The sequence below is a fragment of the Notamacropus eugenii genome, chromosome 1 (assembly GCF_028372415.1).
Source record: "Notamacropus eugenii isolate mMacEug1 chromosome 1, mMacEug1.pri_v2, whole genome shotgun sequence".
NCBI classification, from domain to species: Eukaryota; Metazoa; Chordata; class Mammalia; order Diprotodontia; family Macropodidae; genus Notamacropus; species Notamacropus eugenii.
In genome coordinates this window covers 743,111,967-743,135,216 of record NC_092872.1, presented here as the reverse complement: position 1 = coordinate 743,135,216, position 23,250 = coordinate 743,111,967, and the positions used below count along the sequence as shown (strand labels likewise).

The window sequence follows — 23,250 nt, the reverse complement described above, 5'->3', positions numbered from 1 at the left end:
GTTTTTAATACTGATCAAGACCTGGAGGAAGAGATGAAAAAGTGCTCTTCCCTTCTTTGCAGACTATAGGGGTAGACCCGCCTAAACTACAGGACTTGGTTTGCTGTTTGGTTTTTTCTAAAATTAAAAATTTCTTGATACAATGAGAAGTTAGGGAGGAATATATTGACAAAAGAAGGTGGTGAACAAATTACTTTTATCAATTATTATCTCATTTGTGCTTCACTTTGTGAAATAGATACAGCAGGCATTATTCTCATTTTACAGGATGAATGTGTGGGGAAATTGAGTTTCAGAGAGAACAAGTCACTTGCTTAAGGTCACAAAGCTAATAAGTATCTGAGGCTGGATTTGAACCCAGTTTTTTCTGACTCCAAATCCAATGCCCTGATTCTGCCTTTTTTTTTTTTTTTTTTTACTAAGGATGTATATTGGGAAACTAAACCAAATCCAACCCTTCCAGGTATAACTGATATGGGCTGGTCCTCCTTTCTTATTTCAGTTTCATGAGGCAGTAGCTAGGGGGCCCAATGGATACAATGTTAGACTTGAGTCAGGAAGACCTGAGTCTACGTCTTGCCTTAGACGTTGACTAGCTGTGTGACCCTGGGCAAATCACAATTTCTTCCAGACTTAGTTTCCTCATTTTGAAGATTACGGTGAGATAATATATTTGAACCCTTATTATAAAAGCTGGCCAGCATCCTCATCTTTCAGAGGGTTAGGGTCAAGGACATTTGGAGCAAAGGGGATCACCCTCAAAGAATCTGAGTTTGGTTACTATTCTCATTTTTCCATCTGCAGTAACTTTTCTTCCATCCATAGAGAGAACAGGACATTGCCCCTACCAAAATGTTTCCCTAATTTTGAAAACATTTCAATGAAAACAAAGTTTAGCAAGATCTTTGCTATGCTCATCACCCCCTAAAGCCCTCCTGAAAACTGAGAGCCAAATGAATGTGACTTTTATGACCCTCTAGAGCCTCGCCCAGAGACTGCCCAGAGTGATCTCCCCGGGGACTCACCAAGAGGTTGCCAAGCCCCTCATAGTCAAAGACTTTGCTCTCGTAGGTCTCAGCCAACTCCTTGCTGAGTTTGATGGCTTTCTCCCACATCTTCCGGAAGATGGAGGTCAGGATGGGGATGGAAAACAAGAGAATGATTGTATCAGCTGCAAAAACCATTCATGAGCATCCAGGAGAAGCAGCAGGCCAGCAGCTGGGTTGAGTTACTGCCGACATTCCTGGCTGCCTGGCTCTCTTGGATCAGTTTGACCCCTCGCTGACATTAGAAAGTTTCTATGTCTCTTGGCCACTTGACCAAGGAGGTATCTTCCTCTAAATTCTTCCTGCCAGACTCTGAGGAACTCCATTCCCCCATAACAGTGTCAGGAACGGTTTAGAGGAAAAGGTACAAGAGACATTAGGACCTGGACAGTGGCCAAGTCCACTTGATGAGAAAACCAGCACAGGCTCAGTGAGTAAGATGACAAAGAGAGAAGGAACATGGTAGGATAAAAGCCCTGAGTTCTAATTCTGAACCCCCTGTTTGTAGGGTCATGATCTTCCCCTCAAAAGTTACCTTACATCCTCTCCATATGATACAGAGAAAGGCACAAAAAGACCCTGCCCTCAAGGGGTTTATATTCTACTGGATAAGTCTACATGTAAAAAGACAAGGACATACAAGTTCCATATGGAGGTAATGTCCTCTTCTCTATGGAGCTGAGAGATTGATTATAAAAGATGAGGCTGAACCAGTGTTTTCCTTCCTTCCTTCCTTCCTTCCTTCCTTCCTTCCTTCCTTCCTTCCTTCCTTCCTTCCTTCCTTCCTCCCTCCCTCCCTCCCTCCCTTCTTTCCTCCCTCCCTCCCTCCCTCCTTCCTTCCTTCCTTGCTTCCTTTCTTTCTTCCTTCCTTTTCTGCTTAAGCCACTTACTATCTATGTGAATACAGACAACTTTGTTAGACTCTATAAGCTTCACTTTCCTCATCTGTAAGATGAGGCTGACAAAAATAGCACCTCCTTCAGAGGACTGTTGTTGGGGTCATCAATAACATAAGGTGGATCAGGTGCTTTGCAAACCATAAAGGGCTATTTAAACCTATTAAAGCTTAAAGGATTTATTTAGACATAAATGTGAGTTTTGAGGAGAATTTTGATAATGATGGGGAAAGTAAGGTCAAAGGCCCATTATGTAGTCAAGTCAAATGGCTCTCCAATATCCTCTCTTGCCCACCACATGCAGACTTCCAGAGGAATGTCAACTGTGCAAGCCAACACTAACAAGAGAATGGACTGGAACGTTAGAGGCTGGAGCCCCCAGAGAGTTGTCCCATCGATATTAGTCAGCCAGAAGGCTGGAAAGAAGTGAGGAGGAGATAGACTAAGTAGATGCCTGCTACCCCCTCTCCAACACCTTCAACAAGCCTTGGGACACCTCTCAGGCTCTTTTTGTAAGACAGCAACAGCTGACATTTATTTAGTTTACAAAGCCCTTTCCTCACAAGTCATAGGATCACAGAGTTTAAAGCTTCCAAGGACCCGAGAAACCATTGATTCTTCTCTACTCATTCTACAAATGAGGAAACTGAGACTCAAACGAGGAAGTGGTCTACCTAAGGGCAAACATATGAAGTAGATCATATTCCCATTTTTGCCAGTGGGAGGAAAAAAATAAAACAAAACCCTGAAGTTCTGAGATGTAAATTGTGTTGCATATTCAATTTGTTTAGAAAATGTCAAGCCAGAATTAGAACCCAAGTCTTCTGACTCCAAGAAGAATGTCCCTTCCACTCCACCTCCTGGTCCAGAGGTTTTTAGTTACTTTTTCTCCTCTGATTCAGCCAGCTAGTCCCAGCATCATGAGCCCTTAGGTCTTTCTTCCCTTCATTTCTTAAGAAGCTTGTGTCCCTTGATTTATTGAGGGGATTTAAAAAAAGAGGATTTAGAGACAATCAAGAAATGAACGAAAATGAAAGAATGAATCCTAGGAAGTTAGAAGGGCTGCTTTCCTTTTTATCTCTGTATCTCCAGCCCTCAGAGAGAGTCTGGCAAATCCTAAGTACCTACTAAATGCTTATCTGATTGAACTGAACTCTAGACCATCTGGTCCAACCCCTCAAGGGACCCAAGGCAAGAGGTTAGCCGTGCCAGGACTGGAGCCCTAACTCCTTCTCAACAAGATACTCACTTTGCCCTTGTCGAAGTATGAGATGATTTCTTGATATAGTTTCTCTTTGAGTTCTTGTTGGGAATAGACATGGTAGCTGTCCCTCTGGAGCAAGTGGGGCACACAGGGCTTGTCTGACCACTAGAAAATAAGAAAAATAAAAAAAAATAAATAAATAGACATATGAACAAATATCAATGTCATATATCCAAAGGGCTTATACCCTACAATGACTTCAGCTGAGTTCCTTCAATGACACTTTAGCTGGAATCCCCATTGGATTAGCCCTTTTCCCTCATTGGTGACTTCCCACCAGGGCCTCCGTTCTGGAGACAGACCCAGGCTAGCCAGCCTTTATTCCCCTCTTTGCTGGGCTTCTGACGTTCTGGACTTCTACACCATGCCTACACATGGCACCCCCTTTCAGCTCCCATTTGTGTTTTGTTTTCCTCCGTTAAGATATAAGTTTCTTGAGGGTAGGGACTGTTTTTCTTTCTCCTTGTATTTATATCTCCAGCACTTTGCACTATCCTGATACATAGCGAATGTCTGACAAAGAAATGCTGATTGCCTTGCCTTGTCCAGATCTGTGATTTCATGAGTACAAGAAAGTCTTGGGGAGGAAATTCTCTTTCCCCATACATACAGATCAGTACCTGTTCTCTAACTTAGAGTCTTACAACATTGCAAAAGAGGTAAAATTAACTTGTCTAGGGTCATATAACCAGCCACAGATAAGACCTGACCTCAAGTCTTCATCTGAGGACAATCCTTGCTTTTCAGGATATCATGGTATGGTCTAAATGTGCTTGAAATACACAATATGAGAAAATGTTTTATGAACAAAAGCCATTCCATCCAATAAAATGGAAGCTTCCTGAGGGTAGGGCCTGCATCATTTTCGTCTTTGCATCTCCTATGCCTAGCACATGTTCCTGGAACACAGAAGGTACTTAATAAATGCTGGCTGGATGGTTAGCTTGAATTGTTTCTGTAACAGTGAGGTGATGTGGTGGAAAGACAAAGATGAAGGGGATGGGGAAGCTGGGTGGTACAATGGATAGAGCAAGGGGGCCTGGAGTTAGGAAGACTCATTTTCCTGAGTTCAAATCTAACCTCAGACATTTACTAGCTGTGTGACCCTGGACAAGCCACTTAACCCTGTTTGCCTCAGTTTCCTCATCTGTCAAATGAGCTGGAGGAGGAAATGGCAAACTACTCTAGTATCACTGCCAAGAAAAGCCCAAATGGGGTCACAAAGAGTTGGATGTGACTGAGCAACAAGCATTCATCCATTCATTCATTCTTATCCTACACTGTTCTGGCCTGCTTCCTTCCATAAATCCTCTGTGGAGAATAAGCCCATCACACTGCAGGCCTTTTTATATTGTGTGGGTAACAATGGCGCCCTCTGGGCTGTCTATAGCAGCATCTTTGACCACATGACTTGTCCACCTCTTTTTCTGATTTTACAGTTCCTGGATAATATCTATTAAACCTCTTCTTGTGCCAAAGTCATCCTAGGAATAAGATGTGACCACTAGCACCCCATCCACTCTTCTTTTCCTCAAGTCTCATCTGGGCGATCAGACACAATGATATTCCATAACTAAAGTCCTCTAGCATCACCAGGAGGTGGCGAAGGTTGACAAAATGGGTTCTGCAGACAGGTAACTGCCTGGAGTTGTTGAGAGTGCGATGGAATTGGCCAAAGGCAAATGAAATAACAGAAACCCCAAAGCAAGCTGGGATTGGTAACACTGGCTGAATTCCAAGATGTAGATACTCTACCAGCCTCTAGCATCCCCCTACCCCATGACCTGGCACACTGTGAGTGTTTAATAAAATATCACTGATTTTTTTACTTTATGCTTATTTTGTATAACAACAGTAACAGCTATCATTTAGAGAGTGCTTTAACATTTACAAAAGGCTATGTTACCTATTATATAACTTTACATCAACTCTTGGAAGTAGGTGCTTTTATTATCCCCTTTTACAGATGAGAAAACTGAGGTTAAGTGACTTATCCAGGGGTCACATAACTATTAAGTGTCCAACCACTCAGGTCTAAAGTATTCCACAGTGTCAACAAACTACATCCATGTTACCTTCCCCCATAGAATGTGATTTTCTTGAAGACATTTCATTGCTATCTTGATATCATCAGAGCCTAGGACAGTGCCCAGCACATAGTAGGCACTTAGTAAATTCTTAATAATTGATCAACAAGAGGATGATTAAACCATTGCTCTTTGAGTGGTTGTGAGGATATTGGTCAGTATTATGGAACTGGATGCAATCAGTCAGCCCAATTTCATCTGCAAGTGGGAGTAGCTGGAGGATGTCGCCTTTAGATGGAATCTCTCTTACATTTACCCTCTGCGTACATGGGACATCTTCTTGGACAGAGGCACCAAATTCAAGAAGAGAGTATTTCTTGATTTTATGCTTAACTTGATGAGGATAATGAGACAGTCTAATGAAATCAAGTATAGGAATAAAGCTATCAAAGAAGACATGGTTTTAACCAATGGATTAGATCGCCTTGGCTAAGGACAACCTTTGCCTCTAGGTCATGTGCCAGATTTAGAGTGAGAAGGGACTTCAGAGTTCGCCTAGTCCAACTCCTGAGGTTGCATTTTTCTCTTTTAAAATCACCAAATGGTAAATTCAGAAGGATCTCATACTCTTTACATGTTCCAGTCAATTGTGTGACTGTGAAAATGGGGTCATATGTCTCATATGTGCATCCCTGCCTACTCCCATCTCAAATTTTCATCAAGCAATCATTTCAGTTGTACATGACTCTTTGTAACCTCATGTGGCATTTTCTTGGCAGAGATATGGAATGATTTGCCACTTTCTTCTCTGACTTATTTTACAGATAAGGAAACTGAGGTAAACAGGATTAAGTGACTTGTCTAGGGTGACACAGCTATTACGTGTCTGAGGCTGGATTTGAACTCAAGTCTTCCTAACTCCAGGCCCAGAACTCTATCCACTGAACCACCTGGCTACTGCCTTCATCAAGTGTACCTTTGATCTATGTGTAAATTAATTTCAAAAAGAATTAATGGAAGCTTTTGGCTGGCAATTGTTGATGTCTTTGGGAACCTCTTTTTGGGTAGCTGTATAGCGTTGCTTCTTCTGATTCACTGGTATTTGCTTTACTTGGAGGCATGTGACCCTGGGCAAGGTAGTAAGGATGAGTTTCTTCCTCTGAACACGGCCCATAAGGCCCCAAAGTTCCCTTTCAGCCCTAGCCAGCTCATCTGTGGCATACAGTGCTCTGGGGCTGCCCAGGGTCACATACATGGACAGTGTGTGTCACAGATGGGATTTTAAGCCAGGTCTGCCTGACTCTGAGGCTGCTCGTACTACCTCATACTACCATGATGGATTTTTAGTCCGCCTGGACCATGGAAGTCAAAACCAAATTGTGCAGGACATCATAAAGATGGCAACAAGAATAATGGTCATTATTTTCACTAGCCTATTATACCGAGTGCTTCGATGTTTGTAAAGCGCTCTTAAACATGGGGTTTCTCTTACCTGGAGGAGCTCTGCGTGCAGCAGAAGAGTGTAGGCAGCCTCCGTGTAGTTCTCACAGTCTCGATGCAGGTCCCGAAGCTTGTACAAGTACCTGGGGGAAAGAAGGACAAGGAGCGAGCCTGATTTACCCTTAGGAGGCTAAGACTGTCATTCAAGGCCTCCCACCATCTGCTCTGGCCTTATCACTCTAGAGTACTCTGCCTCCCCAGTTAGACTATAAGGCCCACTACTTGAGGACAGGGCCTGCTTTTTTGCCTTTAATTCCATCCCTAGCACTTAGTAGAATGTCTGGCATACAGAAGGCAGTTAATAAATGCTTGCTGAATAACTGATATACTCTAACTAATCTTCGGTCACCTGACTGTAGCTTGTACCTCTCCAACCATTTATCTTTGTTCTCCATGGAGTAATAGATTTGAAATGGCCACTTCTTTCAATTCATCCTCTGCCTCTAGTTTGGCCAATCAAAATGGCGTCAACTCTTTGAGGCCTTGTTTGATGACTAATTTTTTGGAGGTGAAATACTTCTAATTAAAAACAAAACTAAGTATTCAGCAGGAAACATTAAATGAATTGGAAGAGGCTATATTAATAACAGTTAATTGCTGTGTTAAGTCATTTCATTCCTGCCTTACTCTTCGTGCCCCATTTGGGGTTTTCTTGGCAGAGATACTGGAGTGGTTTTCCATTTCCTTCTCCAGCTCATTTTGCAGATGAGGAGACTGAGACAAACAGGTGAAGTGACTTGTCCAGAGTCACTCAGCTGGTAAGAGTCTGAGGCCAGATCTGAACTCAGAAAGAAGAGTTCTCCTGATTCCAAGTCCAGCACTCTGTGCACCGTGCACCACTGAGCTTCTCATGAGACAGTTTAGGCAAATACTATTATTTCCATTTTGCAGATGAGGAGAAGGAAAAGAGGTGAGCCCAAATTCACACAACTATTAAGTACTGAGGCTGGGATTTGAACATGTTATCTCCTGTCTCCAAGTCTGTTCGTTGCTCTTTAAGTCCATGTTTTAGTTCAGAGAGGCAGGGTTTGGTGGCAAGCAGAAGGCTGGTCTTGGATGTCAGGAGATCTGGATTCAAGTCCTAACTTGATAGGAGATGTGTAATCCTAGGCAAGTGACCTGACCCCTCAGTGCCTCTAATGATAAAATTTATGGAAGACTTGCTGATTTTCTTCAAGGGAGGGAGTTTCTAGGCTGGGGCTTTGTTGCATGGATAAAATTCCAGGTCCAGACCAAGAAATAAAAGTCTTATGTTCACTAATAGGGTTTAATCTCCTTTAAAAGAGGGACTATATTTCTTAAATCTTTGTATCCATTGTCCCTCCATCCCCTGCCCTCCAGTGTAGGTGGTGGTCAATATACACTTGTGGAATTAAAGAGTCAAAGAAAAGTGGTTAGCATGAACAGGGACAAATACCAGTTTTTTTTTCAGCTTACCTTATGTAAATGTCCTCTCTCTTCTTTTCCTTATAAAAATTCTGCCAAAATAAAATTATAACGTATTATAAATACGGGATTACTGATGGGCCCTTCATTGGAATATGGGAATGATCATCATCTTAGCTCTTATTAAACACCTAGAACCAGTTTTTACCCTCCCCATCTTTCTCTTTCACTCAAATGCTGACCCACCTGGCGGGGGCCGAGGTGGAAAACACAGACAGCCAGACCAGACCCAAAAGCACAAAACCACGGCAGGACCGCCATGGGAAAAGAGTTGGGTCAGGAGCTGATGGTGCAGGCTGCCAACCCAATTTCTTAATTTATCTTCAAAGTTAAAAATATACAAGTGTCCTTCTCCTGATCACCTGGTGCCAGCATCAGCTGCTTCTGTTGGAGTTAACTCAGCAGGATGGAGGACCAAGGAATGGTCATTTCTGGGTCAATATCAGCTGTGGGGACCAGTCAGGTACGGTGGAAGGCCTCCTAGACTTAGTATTTGTTTCTCATATATTTCATGTATACCTATATATGTGTGCTTATGTGTGGATATGTGTGTGTGCACACATGTGTGTGTGTGTGTGTGTATGTGTGTGTGTATGTGTGGGTGCGGGTATTCCCAGCAACTAGCCCTGTTGCTGGCCTTTGGTGCCCTTTGGTGCTGGTAGGCCGGGGAGCCCAGGGCTGGGGGTAGGGGCTCACATACCAACACATTGACTGTACAGCTCATGCGATTCTCTTTGCTTTCATCATGCATGATGGTCCTGTAATCCAACAAGTTCTCCAAGAGGCTGCTGACCAGGAGGGCAAAGACTTCCCCAGAGCTGGCGAGGTATTTGTGTTTGCGGCAGTGTTCTAGGAGTCTGGTGGGGAGGAAGGAAGGGAAAAGATGTCCGGGATCCCATGAGCTCAGGGGTCCCACTGTTAATCACTCGCTACTTCCTACATGCCCTCTCAAAACCATCCTCCTTTAAAAGCATTAGCAAAGGACCCCACATGGAGCATTTTCTGGTGCAGCTGTTTTCAGCCATGTCTGACTCTTTGTGATTCCATTCAGGTTTTCTTGGCAGAGATACTGGAGTGGTTTGTCATTTCCTTCTCCAGTTTATATTACAGATGGGGAAACCGAGGCAAACAGAGTTAAGTGACTTGCTTAGGGTCACACAGCTGGTAAGTGTCTGAGACCAGATTTGAACCCAGGAAGGTGAGTCTTCTTGACTCCAGGCCCAGCCAACCACACTACTCAACATGAGGTATACATAGTACCAAAAGCTTTCAGCAGTCAGCAAAGCAGACACAACTCTGCATGCTCAGTGGTGCTTACTTGACTATGGTTGTGCTGGGCTCCTCCTTGTACTTAAGGGAGAAATGTTCCCCACATAGTGGATGGAACCCCTATGGAAAACTTATGGAAAAGTGTGGTTAACAGTGTTCTGGCATGGTGAACGGAGCGCTGAATCTAGTCAGGCAGACCTGAGTTCAAATCCAGTTTTGGACATTTACTAGCTGTGTGATCCTTCAGGGGAAACTTCTGTTTGCCTCAGTTTTCTCATCTGTAAAATGGGGATAATAATAGTAATTATTTCCTTGAAGTTTTGTGAGGGCAAAGTGATATAATATTTTTAAAGCACTGTGCAAACTTTAAAGTGCGATATAAGTGCAAATTGTTATTAAGAGTCACACATGACAGCAGGGCTTGAACAGGTTGTAATCTGCAACACTGAAGGGAATGTCCACCTCAGTGACATCACAGTACCACTGGGGAATATATATGCAGGATATAGTGCCTGGCACATAGGAGGTGCTTAGTAAAGGCTCAAGGATTAATTGACTCATTGGCACAACTTTACTGTTTGACTTTTTTTTTTTTTTGCATACACTATGTTCCTTAAGTCTGATAAGCACCCTGGGAGGTGAGTTCTACCAGTGTAAACTGTTTGTTCAGATGCAAGCCTGGAGGCATCTGTGAGGCCACCAAAAGGATGGAGGAGAGGGCTTCTGAGGGCTCCGAGCTAACCAGGGTGGTCTCTGAGTGAGTGGAGAGAAGCCAGACCCGTTGTGGAGACAGCAGCCCTAAGGAGTGCAGACCCTTCTAAGCTCTCTGCCCTTCCCCGTGTGCAAGGAAAGCTCGGTTCAGGGATCCCTCCAGTCTCCAAGGTACATCGAGGACATCTGGGAGCTTTGTTTGTGCTCCCTTGTATTCATTCACAAAGCCTGACCAAGCTGTCCCTCAGAAGTCAGTAATCCAGGACCCCCAAGGGAGAGAGCAGCTGGGGGAGACTTTTGTTTGGAAATCATCAGCTGTTTAGTGTTTCTAAATACCATCCAGGGGTGTGTGTATTTTATGGCTTGGCTTCTAGGCTGCCTCCAAAGCCATCGGGGAAGGGTGGGGCAAAGGAAAAACAGAGGAAGAAAATTCTGAAAACTTCTGCTCTATGGAACAGGGTCAATGCCCCCATTTTATAAGTGATCAAAACAATAGCTGACATTTATGTTTGAAAAGCATTGGACAGATGGAGGATCATGGGCCAGGAGCTGGAAGGATCCTCAGAGGCCATTTGGTCCCACCTAATTCTACAGATGAGGAAACTGAGGCACAGAGAGGTTAAGTGACTTTCCCAGAGGCACATAGCTATACTATACCCCTGTGAGCGAATCACGTGAGTATTATTATCCCCATTTTATCAGGTTTGCTCCTCAGGTTTGCTTTGGATCCCAACTCCATTATCCCATGCTATCTTTACTTTTTTAAATCAGACCTGTGAGTTGATCAGTATAGGGCACTCCCAGTGAGATAAGTCCCTCTGTCAACAGTTTGGTGCATTGTCTTAGAGAGCTGCCTGGGTCTCTGCATCTCTTTTCTCTCTCTATCTCTCTCTTGTCACTGTCTCTGTCTCTCTTTCCTTTATTGTCATGGTTTGAGGATGGTGATAATGGGCACAGGACACATCCTCAAACAGCAACAATAAAGCTGGGGAAAGAAACCCTACACAAATCACTTCGCCGTCTCTAAAGCAAGAGCACCTACCTCCCAGGGTTGTTGTGAAGAGTTCTCTGTGCCTTTGCCCAGGCTGTGCCCCCTGCCTGGAATGCCTTCCTTCTTCACTAATGCCTTTTAGAATTCCCAGGCTTCTTCAAAGCTCAGCTCCAGCACTATCTCCTAAGTGAGGTATGACCCGATGCTGGCCCTCTTTTCCATCTGCTCAGGTCTCTTGGGCCAGGCTGGCGAGGGACAAATATGGAATTTCTGACTCATCATTGTCATCTGAGTCTGGCAGCTGATGGAGCAAGCTCCCGGTAGCCTGGTCAAGGACCATTCAGACTCATGCTACTTGTGATTTTGAGTCTGGCCCCAAATTACTTAAGAAGCCAGCCTAAGATCCAGTCTCAGGTTTGGGGAACACTCACAGTTTCTCCAACAGGATCTTGTACTGTTCATCACCTCGGCCTCCTTCCACCTCCTGGTCCAACTTTGTGATCAGCTCATTTTCAAACTGAAAGAAGAAGACAGAGACATGGGACAGTGGGAGACCCTCCAAGGGGGCTAGAGTTCATCCTCAGTCCCCATGTCCAAGTCCATTCCAACTCTCAGCAGGGAACCTGAACGTTCAAGACCAAAGCTGATTATTGTGACCACAGAGGGCAGACAGAGAATGGCCACTCCTTGGCCAGATTTCAGTACATTCCTCCTTGGGGTTTCCAGAATCAACTGGGATTTAGTATTGTAAGATCAGAGATTTAGGACTAGAAGAGCCCTTAAGCAGGGATCCTTAAGCTGAGGTCCATGAAGGTGTCGTTTTTTAATATTATGATAACTTTTTCAGTAGACAAGGATTCCTTTGTAATCCCATGTATTTTAGTTAATGAATTTAAAAAACACTGCTCTGAGAAGGAATCCATAGATTCACCAGACTGAAAAAGGGGCCACTACATTAAAAAAAAAAAAAGATTAAGAACTCCTTTGGTGGCAGTGGGTGGGTAAATAAAGGAAGAGACCTGCTATGTACCAGGCACTGTGTCAGGCACTTTTCACGAATATTATCACATTTGATCCTCATCCCCAACTCTTCGAGGTAGCTGCTAGTATTAACAACCCCATTTTATGGCTGAGGAAACTGAGGCAAACACAGGTGAAGCGACTTGACCAGGGTCACACAGTTAATAAGTATCTGAGGCCACATTTGAACTCAGATCGTCCTGACCCCAGCCCAGAGCTCTGAGCACCACCTAGCCAGCAGCTTCTATAGCATCTGATCCAACTGCCTTATTTTACATAGGAGGAAATTGAGATCCAGTGAAGTCAAGTGAGTTACCTAATAGATAGGTGGTAGCTAGATGGCATAGTGGATAGAGGATAAAACCAGGATTCAGGGAGATCTGAGTTCAAATCCCACCACAGACATTTATTAGCGGTGTGGCCCTGGACAAGTCACTTAACCTCTGTCTACCTGAGTTTCCTTATTTATAAAATGGAGATAAGGATATATCTAAACAGAATAAGGAGTATACCTTTGTACACAGATGTTGTGAGGACAAAATGAGCTATATTTGCAAAGGTCTTTGCAAACCTTAAAAGTGTTATATACATCTGTATTATAATTTCTACTACTACTCTTACTATAGGCTAGTACATATTGGAGGTGGGGTCTGAACCAGGTTTTATTGACTCAAGGCCTAAGACTCATGGTACATCAAGCCTGCTCTATCATATGATTATATACACACACAGATGTATATGTGTACATACATACACACATATATGTATACAGTTATCACAGGGGTTAGGCGCACGATACCTCCCCATGATCTGGGCAATTTGTGTACAAATTTTTGGCCTTCCCTTCATACAAGAGAAGAAGTCTTAATTACGATGGTATTAAAACATAAAATATATTGCTATCATACCATATAAGATACATATATTTTGTGCATCTCTGAGCTTCTAAACTTTTTCTGTGTCCTCTGCAACTCCCACAAAACTCCCCTCAAATTCCCATTTAATTTCTTATGCTAACCTGTGATATATCAAAACCGCGATGGAAGGAACAGCTGTATATGTGTATATGTATATGTATATGTGCATATGTGTATATGTATGTGTATATGTGTATATGTATATGTATGTGTATACACACATATATTTATACATACGAAGAAAATGTAAGTAAAATAAAGCATATGTTCATTTACATATATGCCTACATATGCATGTAAATATATACACAATACACATAATGCAATACACATGCAAATATGTATAGCTATTATAGAAGTGTATCTATGTATTCTGTTCCATAAGCATAAGAGTAAACAGAAATTCCTGCCTGGCCCTAGTTGGCCTATGGTCCCTGCCTTAGGCTCTGCTCTCCTTGGATGGAAGGGAGTGTGTACGTGTGTGTGCGGCCAGTACAAAATGCAGTGTGTCACATGCCCAGACCCATACAAACACATGGGTACCCATGAACACACTGATCCCTCATTCCCATAGGCACAGGCACACACACAGACACAGACACAGACACAGACACACAGACACACAGACACACACACACACACACACTGACACACAAGCATCTTTGTGTCCCTAATGCTTTCCACATTCCCTTTTCAGTATATTTCCTGCCCAGTCCTTGAAGCAGGACCATTTTTGTTGCCCTTCATACCTACAAAGTGTTTCTGGGTCATTTTAGCCAAGTGTTCCTTGTAACTCTGAGTACTCTGCAGACTGAGGACACTGAGTCTGGGAGTCTAATGAGCAAAGAGTCTGGACAAAGGGTGATGGCATTTGTAATTGGCCAGGCTTGGGGGTCCAGTGTTCCTTACCATCTGGAAGTTGTGATTTCCACTGAAATTGAACTCACACTGCATCATGTCAAAGAAGATGGGGATTGTGGCCTTCCGGAGCTCTGTCTCTGGAGTCAAGGTCACCTCCAAAATGGGACCCACCATGGAGGGAATGAACTTGATCTTGTGGGGCCCTGAAAGAAGGGACAGACAACAGATCCACTGATGAGATCAACATGAAGGATTGAAGCCAAAGACAAGAAGGTGGTTTGGGGCTAAACCAACATATTTTGGAAAAGAAGGGATTTCAGGATGTATTTGATGGCACAGGGCCACTGGTCTGCTGGTAGGCCAACAGGGGCCAAAGGGATGAAAGCCGTCCCCTCAGCCTGAGCAGCACAGCCTGAGCATGGCTGGATTTCTGGTTTGGTCATGAAAACAACGAGGAGAGGAGAACAAGTGCTGGACTTTATCTTCCTGCCTCTCAGGAACCCTTGGCCTGGGGATCACTGCCCATGCAGTTACTCTGGCCATTGGCTTGGATTAAAGGGCTTTCTGGGACACTCTGATGGGTGGGGAGAGGGGAAGATAGGACAAAGGGATAGCAGGAAATGACTATAGAGAAAAACAATGCAAACAAGAGGCGCCAGTAAAACTTGGATCAGGGAGGAGATGCTTAGGGGGCAGCTCTACCAAGAAGACACACTCACCCAAGTTATACCACATATCCCGGATTCGGAAGCCAATTTCCTTTCTCATATCCCCATATCTGGAAGGAAGATCGGTATAAATACTTTAGGAAAAACAAAGATAGAAAATGCACTGAGATGTCTTTTTTAAATAAATGCAGAAGACTTTGGCCAGAAAAAGGCCCAGGTAAGCAGAGCAGCTGGGAATGTCAGGGGCCGAACGTAGGATAGCCTTGAAAACAGAAGCAACTTGAGCACAGATATCTGTGGTTTTATCTTTAGCATCACCATCACCATTAGCATTTACATAGTGTTTTAAGGGTTGAAAAGTATTTTACAAATGCTGTTTCATCTTCACAATAACTCTAGGAGTTAGGTGCTATGATTATCATTCTTGTTTTACAGATGAGGTAACTGAGGTAGACAGAGGTTAAGTGACTTGCCCAGGGTCACATGAATCATGAATGTCTGAGGCAGGATTTGAACTCAGGTCCTCCTGACTCCAGGCTCAGAATTCTGTGCACTGTTCTATCTGGCTGCTCTAGGTCTTCATGTAGAATTCTTTTTTTTTTTTCCTGTCTTATTTTTCTATTTCATATTCCATACGTGGAAATGCTGATTTGGGGGTATTTGTTAAGTTTGTAACAAAAATGATACATTGGAGAGAAAAGTGAATGACTTATCTTACATCAAGGATGCCCATTTTTAAAAACAATGGATCACGTAAGCTCTATGGAGTTGGGGGCCCATGAATTCAATGACATGAACGTTCTATTCAGCTTTAGTTATGATGGTTACCAATATTAGTAATAAGGGTAGCTAACATTGATACAGCACCTACCATGAGCGCTTTAACAAATATCTCCTCATCTGATTCTCATGACAACCCTAGGATGTAGGTGTTACTATTATCCTCATTTTATAGATGAGGAAACTGAGGCAAATAGAGGTTAAGTGACTTGTGCAGGGTCACACGGATAGTAATGGCCTGAAGCCAAATTTGAACTCAGGTCTTCCCAACTCCAGGCCCAGTGTTCTATCCATTGCACTATAGTTGTCAACTGTATTCAGTCCTGTTAATACGACATTTAGTGGTGATCAGTTATACAACTGAATAGGGGAGGGGTAGGTGGGAGTTGGGGGTCCAAGCTCACTGCTTGGAAGAACTTATGAGCTCATTAACCTGGGTTAACTAACCCTAACCCTAACCCAGCCACACCCTCCTATCTGGTGAGATTCTCACCCATCTTCTCCCATAACTCTTCCATGGAGAATCTACCCAACATGAGGGAGGTCTTCCCCTGCAGCAGTTTTGATGAAACTCTCTTTTAAGAAGAAAAATCTCATGATCACCATAGAGAATGTGTGGAAGGAAGTAATGGATAATAAGACCTGGAAGGCTGATTGGAGCCAGGTTGTGAAGGACTCCCAAAGCCAAATGACAGGGTTTGCATTTGATCCTTGGGTCACTGACATTCCCTCCAATCCAGATCTCCCTGACTCCAGGACCAGCCCCACTGGGAAGGGTCATGGCATCTGTTCAAGGAAAGAACGGAGAGTCTCCTATGCCCCTCTGTGGGACTACATCATGAGAGAGCTATTGAGAGGAATGATTGTTGGGTCAAAGAAGAATGCTCTCCAGCTTAGGTGGGGACCTCTGTTCTCCCCCTCCCACCATGATAGAGGTTCCAGGGGCACTTACTTCTTGACCATTTTGGTGCGCTTGGCTTGAGAGAAGGTTTCCAGCTGAAGGGATTCATGGGTGAGGAATGCAACAGCCAAGTGGAAATAATTATTCCAAAGCTACAGAGGATTCCACAATGAGGTGGAGGTGGGGAAAGCAGAAACCAAGTAATTAAGGATCAGGACCAAACATGGTAGAAAGACACACACTGAGTATCCATGAAAAAACCACCCCCGAGTCTGTGAAACTTTCTGTTCCTCACAGGTCCATCATTGATCTCCATTCTTTGTGGCTTTTAAAGGGGTGAGATTCAGGGACTGAGATTTATAGAACCAGGCTGGTACAGGGGAATATTGTGCTGTATTTGGAGTCAGAGGATCTGAGTTCAAATCTTGGCTCTCCTAGATATCTGTGTGACTCAGCACCACCCCATCTGCAAAATGAGAAGGGTTGGAGCAGATGGCTATGAGGTCCCTGCTAGCCCTACAACTATGACCCTAAGATCTATGATCCCATTAATCAGATTGTATGAATGAACAAGTCTGATTTCTTTGGTCCAGGAACTGAGGTACGTGGGAACTCCCTCCCCTGACCCATCTATGACTTAGAGACAAGTTGCTTATTGTTCTAAGAGACTATTATAACTTTCAACCAACCAGTCAGCAAGTATTTATCAAGCACCTACTGTGTGCCAAACTGTGCTAGCTGGTAGAGACACAAATAAAAGTGATCAAACAACTCCTTTTCTCAAGGAGCTTACATTCAGATGGAAGAGACAAGAAGTACCCACAATTAATAAAATATGATTTACATTAGTAATAATGATATATGTCATATTATGTGTTGTGATAAGTATATTTCAATGACCTTTTATAACGTCAATATGATTATTTTAATATTTATGTTAATACAATATAACATTATTGTGATATAATTTAATATATATTAGAACATATAGTAATATGGTAATATATTGCTAACATAATACGTAATGCAGGATAATAGAAAATATACAATAATATAATGTATATTATTATATTCTAGATAATACAATGATATTATAATATAGACTATATAAATATATTCTAATATAGTATATTATTAATATAATGTATACTACTAAATTGATCATATAACACATTAACCATATGGCTAATATAGTAATTATAAATAAATTATATAACAGAATGAATATTATTACATTCTAGATAATAAAAAGATACTGTTATGTTACATTATCTTGTTATGTTGTATTGTCTAGAAATATAATAACATATACGTGTGTGTGTATATATACATACATACATATATATATACCTTATTGTTATGCCTTATTATAAGGCATATATATCAGGATATATATTATATATACACACACACACACACACACACATATATATCCTAACAATAAGGTAGACACATACAAACATGCTCCTGGGTAGTCTGATAGGGAGGACATAAGCAGCTGGGAACAGGGATCATCTGCAGAAGATGGTGCTTTGCCCAAGGCCTCACAGGGAGTAAGTCTCAGAGGCAGAACTCATCTCCAGATATGTTCCTGACTCCAAGACCAGAACGCTACCTCCCATGCCACACTGCCTCTTAATTGCTAAATGCACAGAAGTCATAGCTTGGGACATATGGCCTTATTCCTCCAACCTCCTGGGTAAAACTCTTCCTGCTTTGGAAGTTGATGGGTATAAAGTCCTTCAGTCCTTCTAGAGTTTAGGCCACAGGCAACCTAAGTCAGTGATCTTTTCCTGTGCTGGGAGGAGGAGGAGATAGGTGGATGCCTATGCTCAGAGGAGGACAGAACAGGAGAATATGCTTTCTGGACATATGAAAAGAATGGAAAGGGAAAGGCTCCCAGTGAAAATTGCTTTCTTGACTGGTGACAGTTTAGGAGTATGTAGGGGAAAAGAGTCTTACCTGGAGTTCAAAGCTTGCCTGGTCCATGAAGAACTTCGTGAGAACCTCAGCAAATAGGTTTATAGACCGGAGAAAAACCCTGGGGGAGGAAGCAGATTTGTAAAGAAAAGACTCTCATAATCACTAGAACTTGGCCTCCCTACATTCAAAGAATAAGTCTTGGCTAGAACCATAGAACCTGCAAGGTGGGGGGGACCTCAGAGATCATTTAGTTTAAGCCACCTTATTTTTCAATAAGCCAACAAAGATTTATTAAGCACTTACTGTTTGCCAAGCACCAAGGATATAAAAGTAGGACACAAATAGGAGTTTGTCATCAAAACAGTCTGAATTTCAAATGAGGAAACTGAGGCGCTGAGAGGTTAAATAACTTGTTTGTGATCACACAGCTACTAGGTGGCAGAGAAAGTCTTTGTGACTCCTGGTCCTGGGTTCTTACCACTGTACTATATCACCCCTCTGCTCCAAACTAAGATTTCTGATTAAATCATTGCTAGTCTTTGGAAAAGTAGGTGCTGCGGTCACAGGATCATGAAACCTATGCAGGAATGAAGCCCAGAGGTCACCCATTGCACTGCAATCGTCATAATATCCTCTGAGGTTCAAAGGCCAGCTTAGTCTAGTAGAAAGACAGTTGAATGTTGGAAAGAGGTGGGTTTGAACTTACCAACTGTGTGACCACGAGCCAGTCATTTCACTTTTCTGAGACTCCCTTTCCTCATTTGCAAAATGAGAATGATGCCCATTGAACCTACTTAGCCTACTGAAAAGCTTAAAGGCCTCTGCGAAGGTCACCTATTAAAATGTTGTTTGGTCATTGTGGTCATGCCCAGCTCATCATGATCCCATTTGGCAAAGATACTGGAGTGGTTTGCCATTTCCTTCTCTAGCTCATTTGACAGATGAGGAAACTGAGGCAAATACAGTTAAATGACTTGCCCAGGGTCACACAGCTAGCAAGTATCTGACGCCAGATTTTTTTTTTTAGATCAGAATTTCTATTAGGCCAGATCTGAATTTAGGAAGCTGAGTTTTCCTGATTTCAGGCCTGGCACTCTACCCACTATGCCACCTAAATAGGGCATATATTAATCATTGAGTTCAACGAGCATTTCTTAAGTTTCTGCTATACACAAGGCTAACTGCCAAAGATACAAGGGAAAAATGAAACCAGCTCCTATTGTTTTGTTTGTTTTTTTGGAAGAGGAGGGGTCAAAAGTCACAAAAATATGATTTCTCTGGTCTAGTGATCTCTGTTCTCTATCAAGGTTGATAACTATTATTGTAACTTAAAGTCTTGGAGAGTTGCTTGGGGGCATTGAAAGTTCAAGTGTCTTGTCCAGGTTCACACAATTAGCATGGCCGAGAGACTGGACTTGAAACTCAGTTCTTATTACACCTGAGTGCCTTTTATTTGGGAAGCCATCAGCAGACATTATACTAGTTCCATTGAGCAGATTTAAGTGGTGGGACGGCAGCATTATCACTGAAGTCTAGCCCAGACTCAGCCCTATCAGATCACACTGCTATGGGTTCTGAGCGCCTCCAGCTGGAGAAATGTTCACCTTTACCTGTTCTGCATCATGTTCATGACCATCCAATCTGGGGGATACACATTCTTCCCAATGAGATCCTTAAACATGATGAAGGTTTCCATCAGGAAGTCCTGCACAAAACACAGGCCAGGAAAAGTCAGTGTTTGTGGGTAATTATAATGACCAAATCTGGCTTCAGAGAAGAGGTGAAGAACGTCACCTTCCTTCTTCCTTTAATTATACAGGGAAAGGATAACGAGGGCGGAGTAAAGCACACATACTCGGTTGGGTGAACTATTTTATCTTATTGAATCAATCAACCAATCAAAAACTTGTAAAGAGCCTTCAGACAGTCAATAGGTATGTATTCATGGTGTCCTTTGTGCTAGACACTGTATCAGGTGCTGGAAAGACAAAATAAAGGCAAAAGAAACCAGTCTTCACCCTCAAGAATGTATATTCTAATGGAGGAGACCACGTGAACAAACAGTGCGAAAAATAAATCTCATAATTTATAATCTCACAGATTTGGTCTTGGAGGGACCTTAGAGGTCATCTTATCCAGTCTTTTCCTTTGACAGATGAAGAAACTGAGGGTCATAGAGGCCTTTGCTCACAAAGCTAGTAAGTGTCAAAAACTGGACTGGAATCTAGGTCTTGTACTCTCTTGATTATACCATATTGAAGACAGTTAACTCAACCAGCAAAGGGTTGGGGGGCAGATTTTGTTGTTTTTTCAGTCATGTCTAACTCTTAGTGACCCTCTTTGGGGTTCTCTTGGCAAAGATACTGGAGGGGTTTGCCATTTCCTACTCCAGCTTATTTTACAGATGAGGAAACTGAGGCAAGCAGGGTGAAGTGACTTGCCCAGCATCATACAGTTAGTGACTGAAGTCAGACCCCTGACTCCAGGTCTGGCACTCTATCCACCAAGCCACCTGATAGGTATCTTCAAATATTTGAAAGGTTGTTGGAAGAACTTGTTTGGATTGACTCCGGAGGGAAGGGCAAAGGGCAGGAGCTGCAGAAGGGCCAATTTCTGTTTACTGTCAGGAAAACTTTGCTAAGAAGAACCCAAGAGGAAGGGGATGTCTGAAGGGATAGTGGATTCATACTTACTGGAGGCCTCTAAGCAAACGCCAAAGGGAAAACAGTCTCTGTTCTCATGAAGCTTATATTCTAAGAGGAGGTAGCTACTGAGGGGGGAAACCAATGCCTTTGACATCTCTGAAAATCTCCAAGCAGAGGCTGGCCAGCCACTTGTTGGGGATGTGGAAAATGATCCCTTGGCAAGGTAACATTGGTCCCAGCTCCTTGGGTGTCCTTCATTTTGACATTCTATGATAGAACTAACAAGGCAGTGACTAAACTCTCTCTCATTCCGAAACTAAGCTTAGGGGAAAATGGTATTGGGGGAAATTACCTGGGGACAATGACAGCCTAAATTAGGGATTCATGAGGTTTTTTTTAAATCAATAACCCCATTTTAATATAACTTGCTTCTTTTATAATCTTCTATATTTTATGTCCTTGCAAATATTATTTTGGATTCACTAGACTACCTGGTGAATCCATGATACAAAAGTGTTAAGAATCCCTCTTTTTAAATAAAAATTTGCTTTAAAAGAAAACTAGATAAATGAAACTCATAGCTTCCTGGTTGTGGCTTTTATTATGCGTGTGACCTCCCAGGACACCATTTAACCTGGCTCTGCCTCAGTTTCTTCATCTGTAAAACAAGAGGCTTGGATAAGATGACCTTCCAGATCCTTTCAAATTCTAAAGCTACATCCTTCTGATCTTACATTGGGAATAAAACTTTCTTTTAACAGTAGCCAGACATTCAGATTTGGCGACAGCGAAGTGGTGGTGTGGACAGAGCACTGGATTTGACCTAACTTCAAATCCCCCCTCAGATCCTTACTGATTCTGTGACACTGGACTAGCCTTTTAGACTCCTCACCTCAGTTTCCACATCTGGAAAATGGGGATCTTAATAGCACCCACCTCCCAGGGTTGTAGAGAGGATAAAATGAGATAGTGTGTAAAATGTTTTGTAAACTTTAAAGCACTCTATCACCACCATCACCGATGGCGTGAGCCTTCTCCCCTGTGATGGAACGAGATCAGAAATGAGATCAAACCTTTTGCAGTTCAAAATTGAAGTGGAAGGCTATACCTAAGGTGTCCTGCAGGGGGCTCTATTGTTCAACAAAAATGAGTTGAAATCCTCCTGGGTGGCCAGGCTCAACCTCTCCAGAGGTCCTACTAGTCAACTCCCAAGAAGGGAGATGAAGTGGTAAAGTCATCCGGGATCACGGTCTTAGAGCAGGGAGAGAGCCCATTGTGTCCAACCTACTCATTTCACAGATGAGGAAACTGATTTTCATGGAGCTGAGATGACTTATCCAATGTTACACAGGTATTAAGCCTCAGAGGTAGGATCTGAACTCAGGTCCTAAGAAGTGGATCCAGTACTCATTTCACAGTAGCAAGTCTTCCTGATTTCAGACCCAGCGATCTTTCTCAGGATAGAGATCCACTAAACCACCTAGCTGCCTTGTAGTCAAACTGAGGTTAAGTGACTTGCCCAGGGTCACGTAGCTAGTAAGTGTCCAAGGCCAGATTTGAACTCAGGTCTCCCTGACTCCAGGCCCAACTTTCTATCCACTGAGCCATCTAGTTGGCTCTATAGAATTGCATAATTATATGCAACAACCCTTTGGAATTTGTTGCATGCCTTTTTTCAAAATGCCACTCAGTCAAGAAGGAACAAGAAATGTTCTCCCCTTTTTATGGGGTTGCCCAAAGTCAGGCTGGCAAGATGTCGAGGGCTTTGGGAAGAGAATCTGAGGGTCTTACTCCCTAGGCTCTGTCTTGCTGGAGTCTCTCCAATGCTTCCTCAACCTCATTTCCATAGGCATTCTGAACTTGGCATTCTATTGCCCACTTTGCAAAGGCTGCCTGTCCCCCATGCCTGGCATGTACTCCCTCTTCCCCATCATCTCTATGAAGTTCTCACCAGCATCCTTCAGGGCTCCCTTTTCACCCTATCAGGCATTTGCTAGTCTGTCTATAGGCTGTGTCTTTCCAGGAAAATATAAACTTCTTGAGAGCAGGGATTATATCTCTAGCATCCATCCGGGCATTTTGGAAGTGCTTAAGAAATGCCTCTAGAGTAAGTCAAAGATAGAAAGGAAGTCTTCACTGAGACCAAAATATTCACAGCAGCACATTTTGTAGGCAAAGAACTGGAAATAAAGCAGATCCCCATTTCTTGGAATCACTAAAGCCGATAGACGTGTTAAATGAACATATGCAACTAAATACTAGGAAAAAGTTGAATGCAATGAACATTTAGTTCAGCTCAGGAAGACTTGTATGAACTGAGGCAGAGTGAATCAAACAGAACCAGGAAAATGACGTACACAGTGATCATAACAATGCAAATGGAAA

General features: G+C 42.8%; 1 protein-coding gene across 2 annotated transcripts in view; it reads right to left on the bottom strand.

Moving 5' to 3' along the window:
• DOCK5 (dedicator of cytokinesis 5) overlaps positions 1-23,250 on the bottom strand; it is a 247,758-nt gene that overhangs the window by 34,114 nt on the left and 190,394 nt on the right. Inside the window, exons 29-39 of one of the 2 annotated variants that reach the window (XM_072636751.1) lie at positions 19,831-19,925; positions 18,260-18,338; positions 16,349-16,449; positions 14,668-14,726; positions 13,997-14,151; positions 11,582-11,667; positions 8,880-9,036; positions 8,171-8,211; positions 6,726-6,816; positions 3,192-3,311; positions 1,026-1,115 (exon numbers count right to left, since the gene is read on the bottom strand). In XM_072636751.1, the coding sequence (XP_072492852.1) occupies positions 1,026-1,115; positions 3,192-3,311; positions 6,726-6,816; positions 8,171-8,211; positions 8,880-9,036; positions 11,582-11,667; positions 13,997-14,151; positions 14,668-14,726; positions 16,349-16,449; positions 18,260-18,338; positions 19,831-19,925 (1,074 nt within the window). Of the gene's footprint in view, positions 1-1,025; positions 1,116-3,191; positions 3,312-6,725; positions 6,817-8,170; positions 8,212-8,879; positions 9,037-11,581; positions 11,668-13,996; positions 14,152-14,667; positions 14,727-16,348; positions 16,450-18,259; positions 18,339-19,830; positions 19,926-23,250 lie in introns of those variants that run through there. The other variant, XM_072636826.1, reaches the window with a different exon arrangement.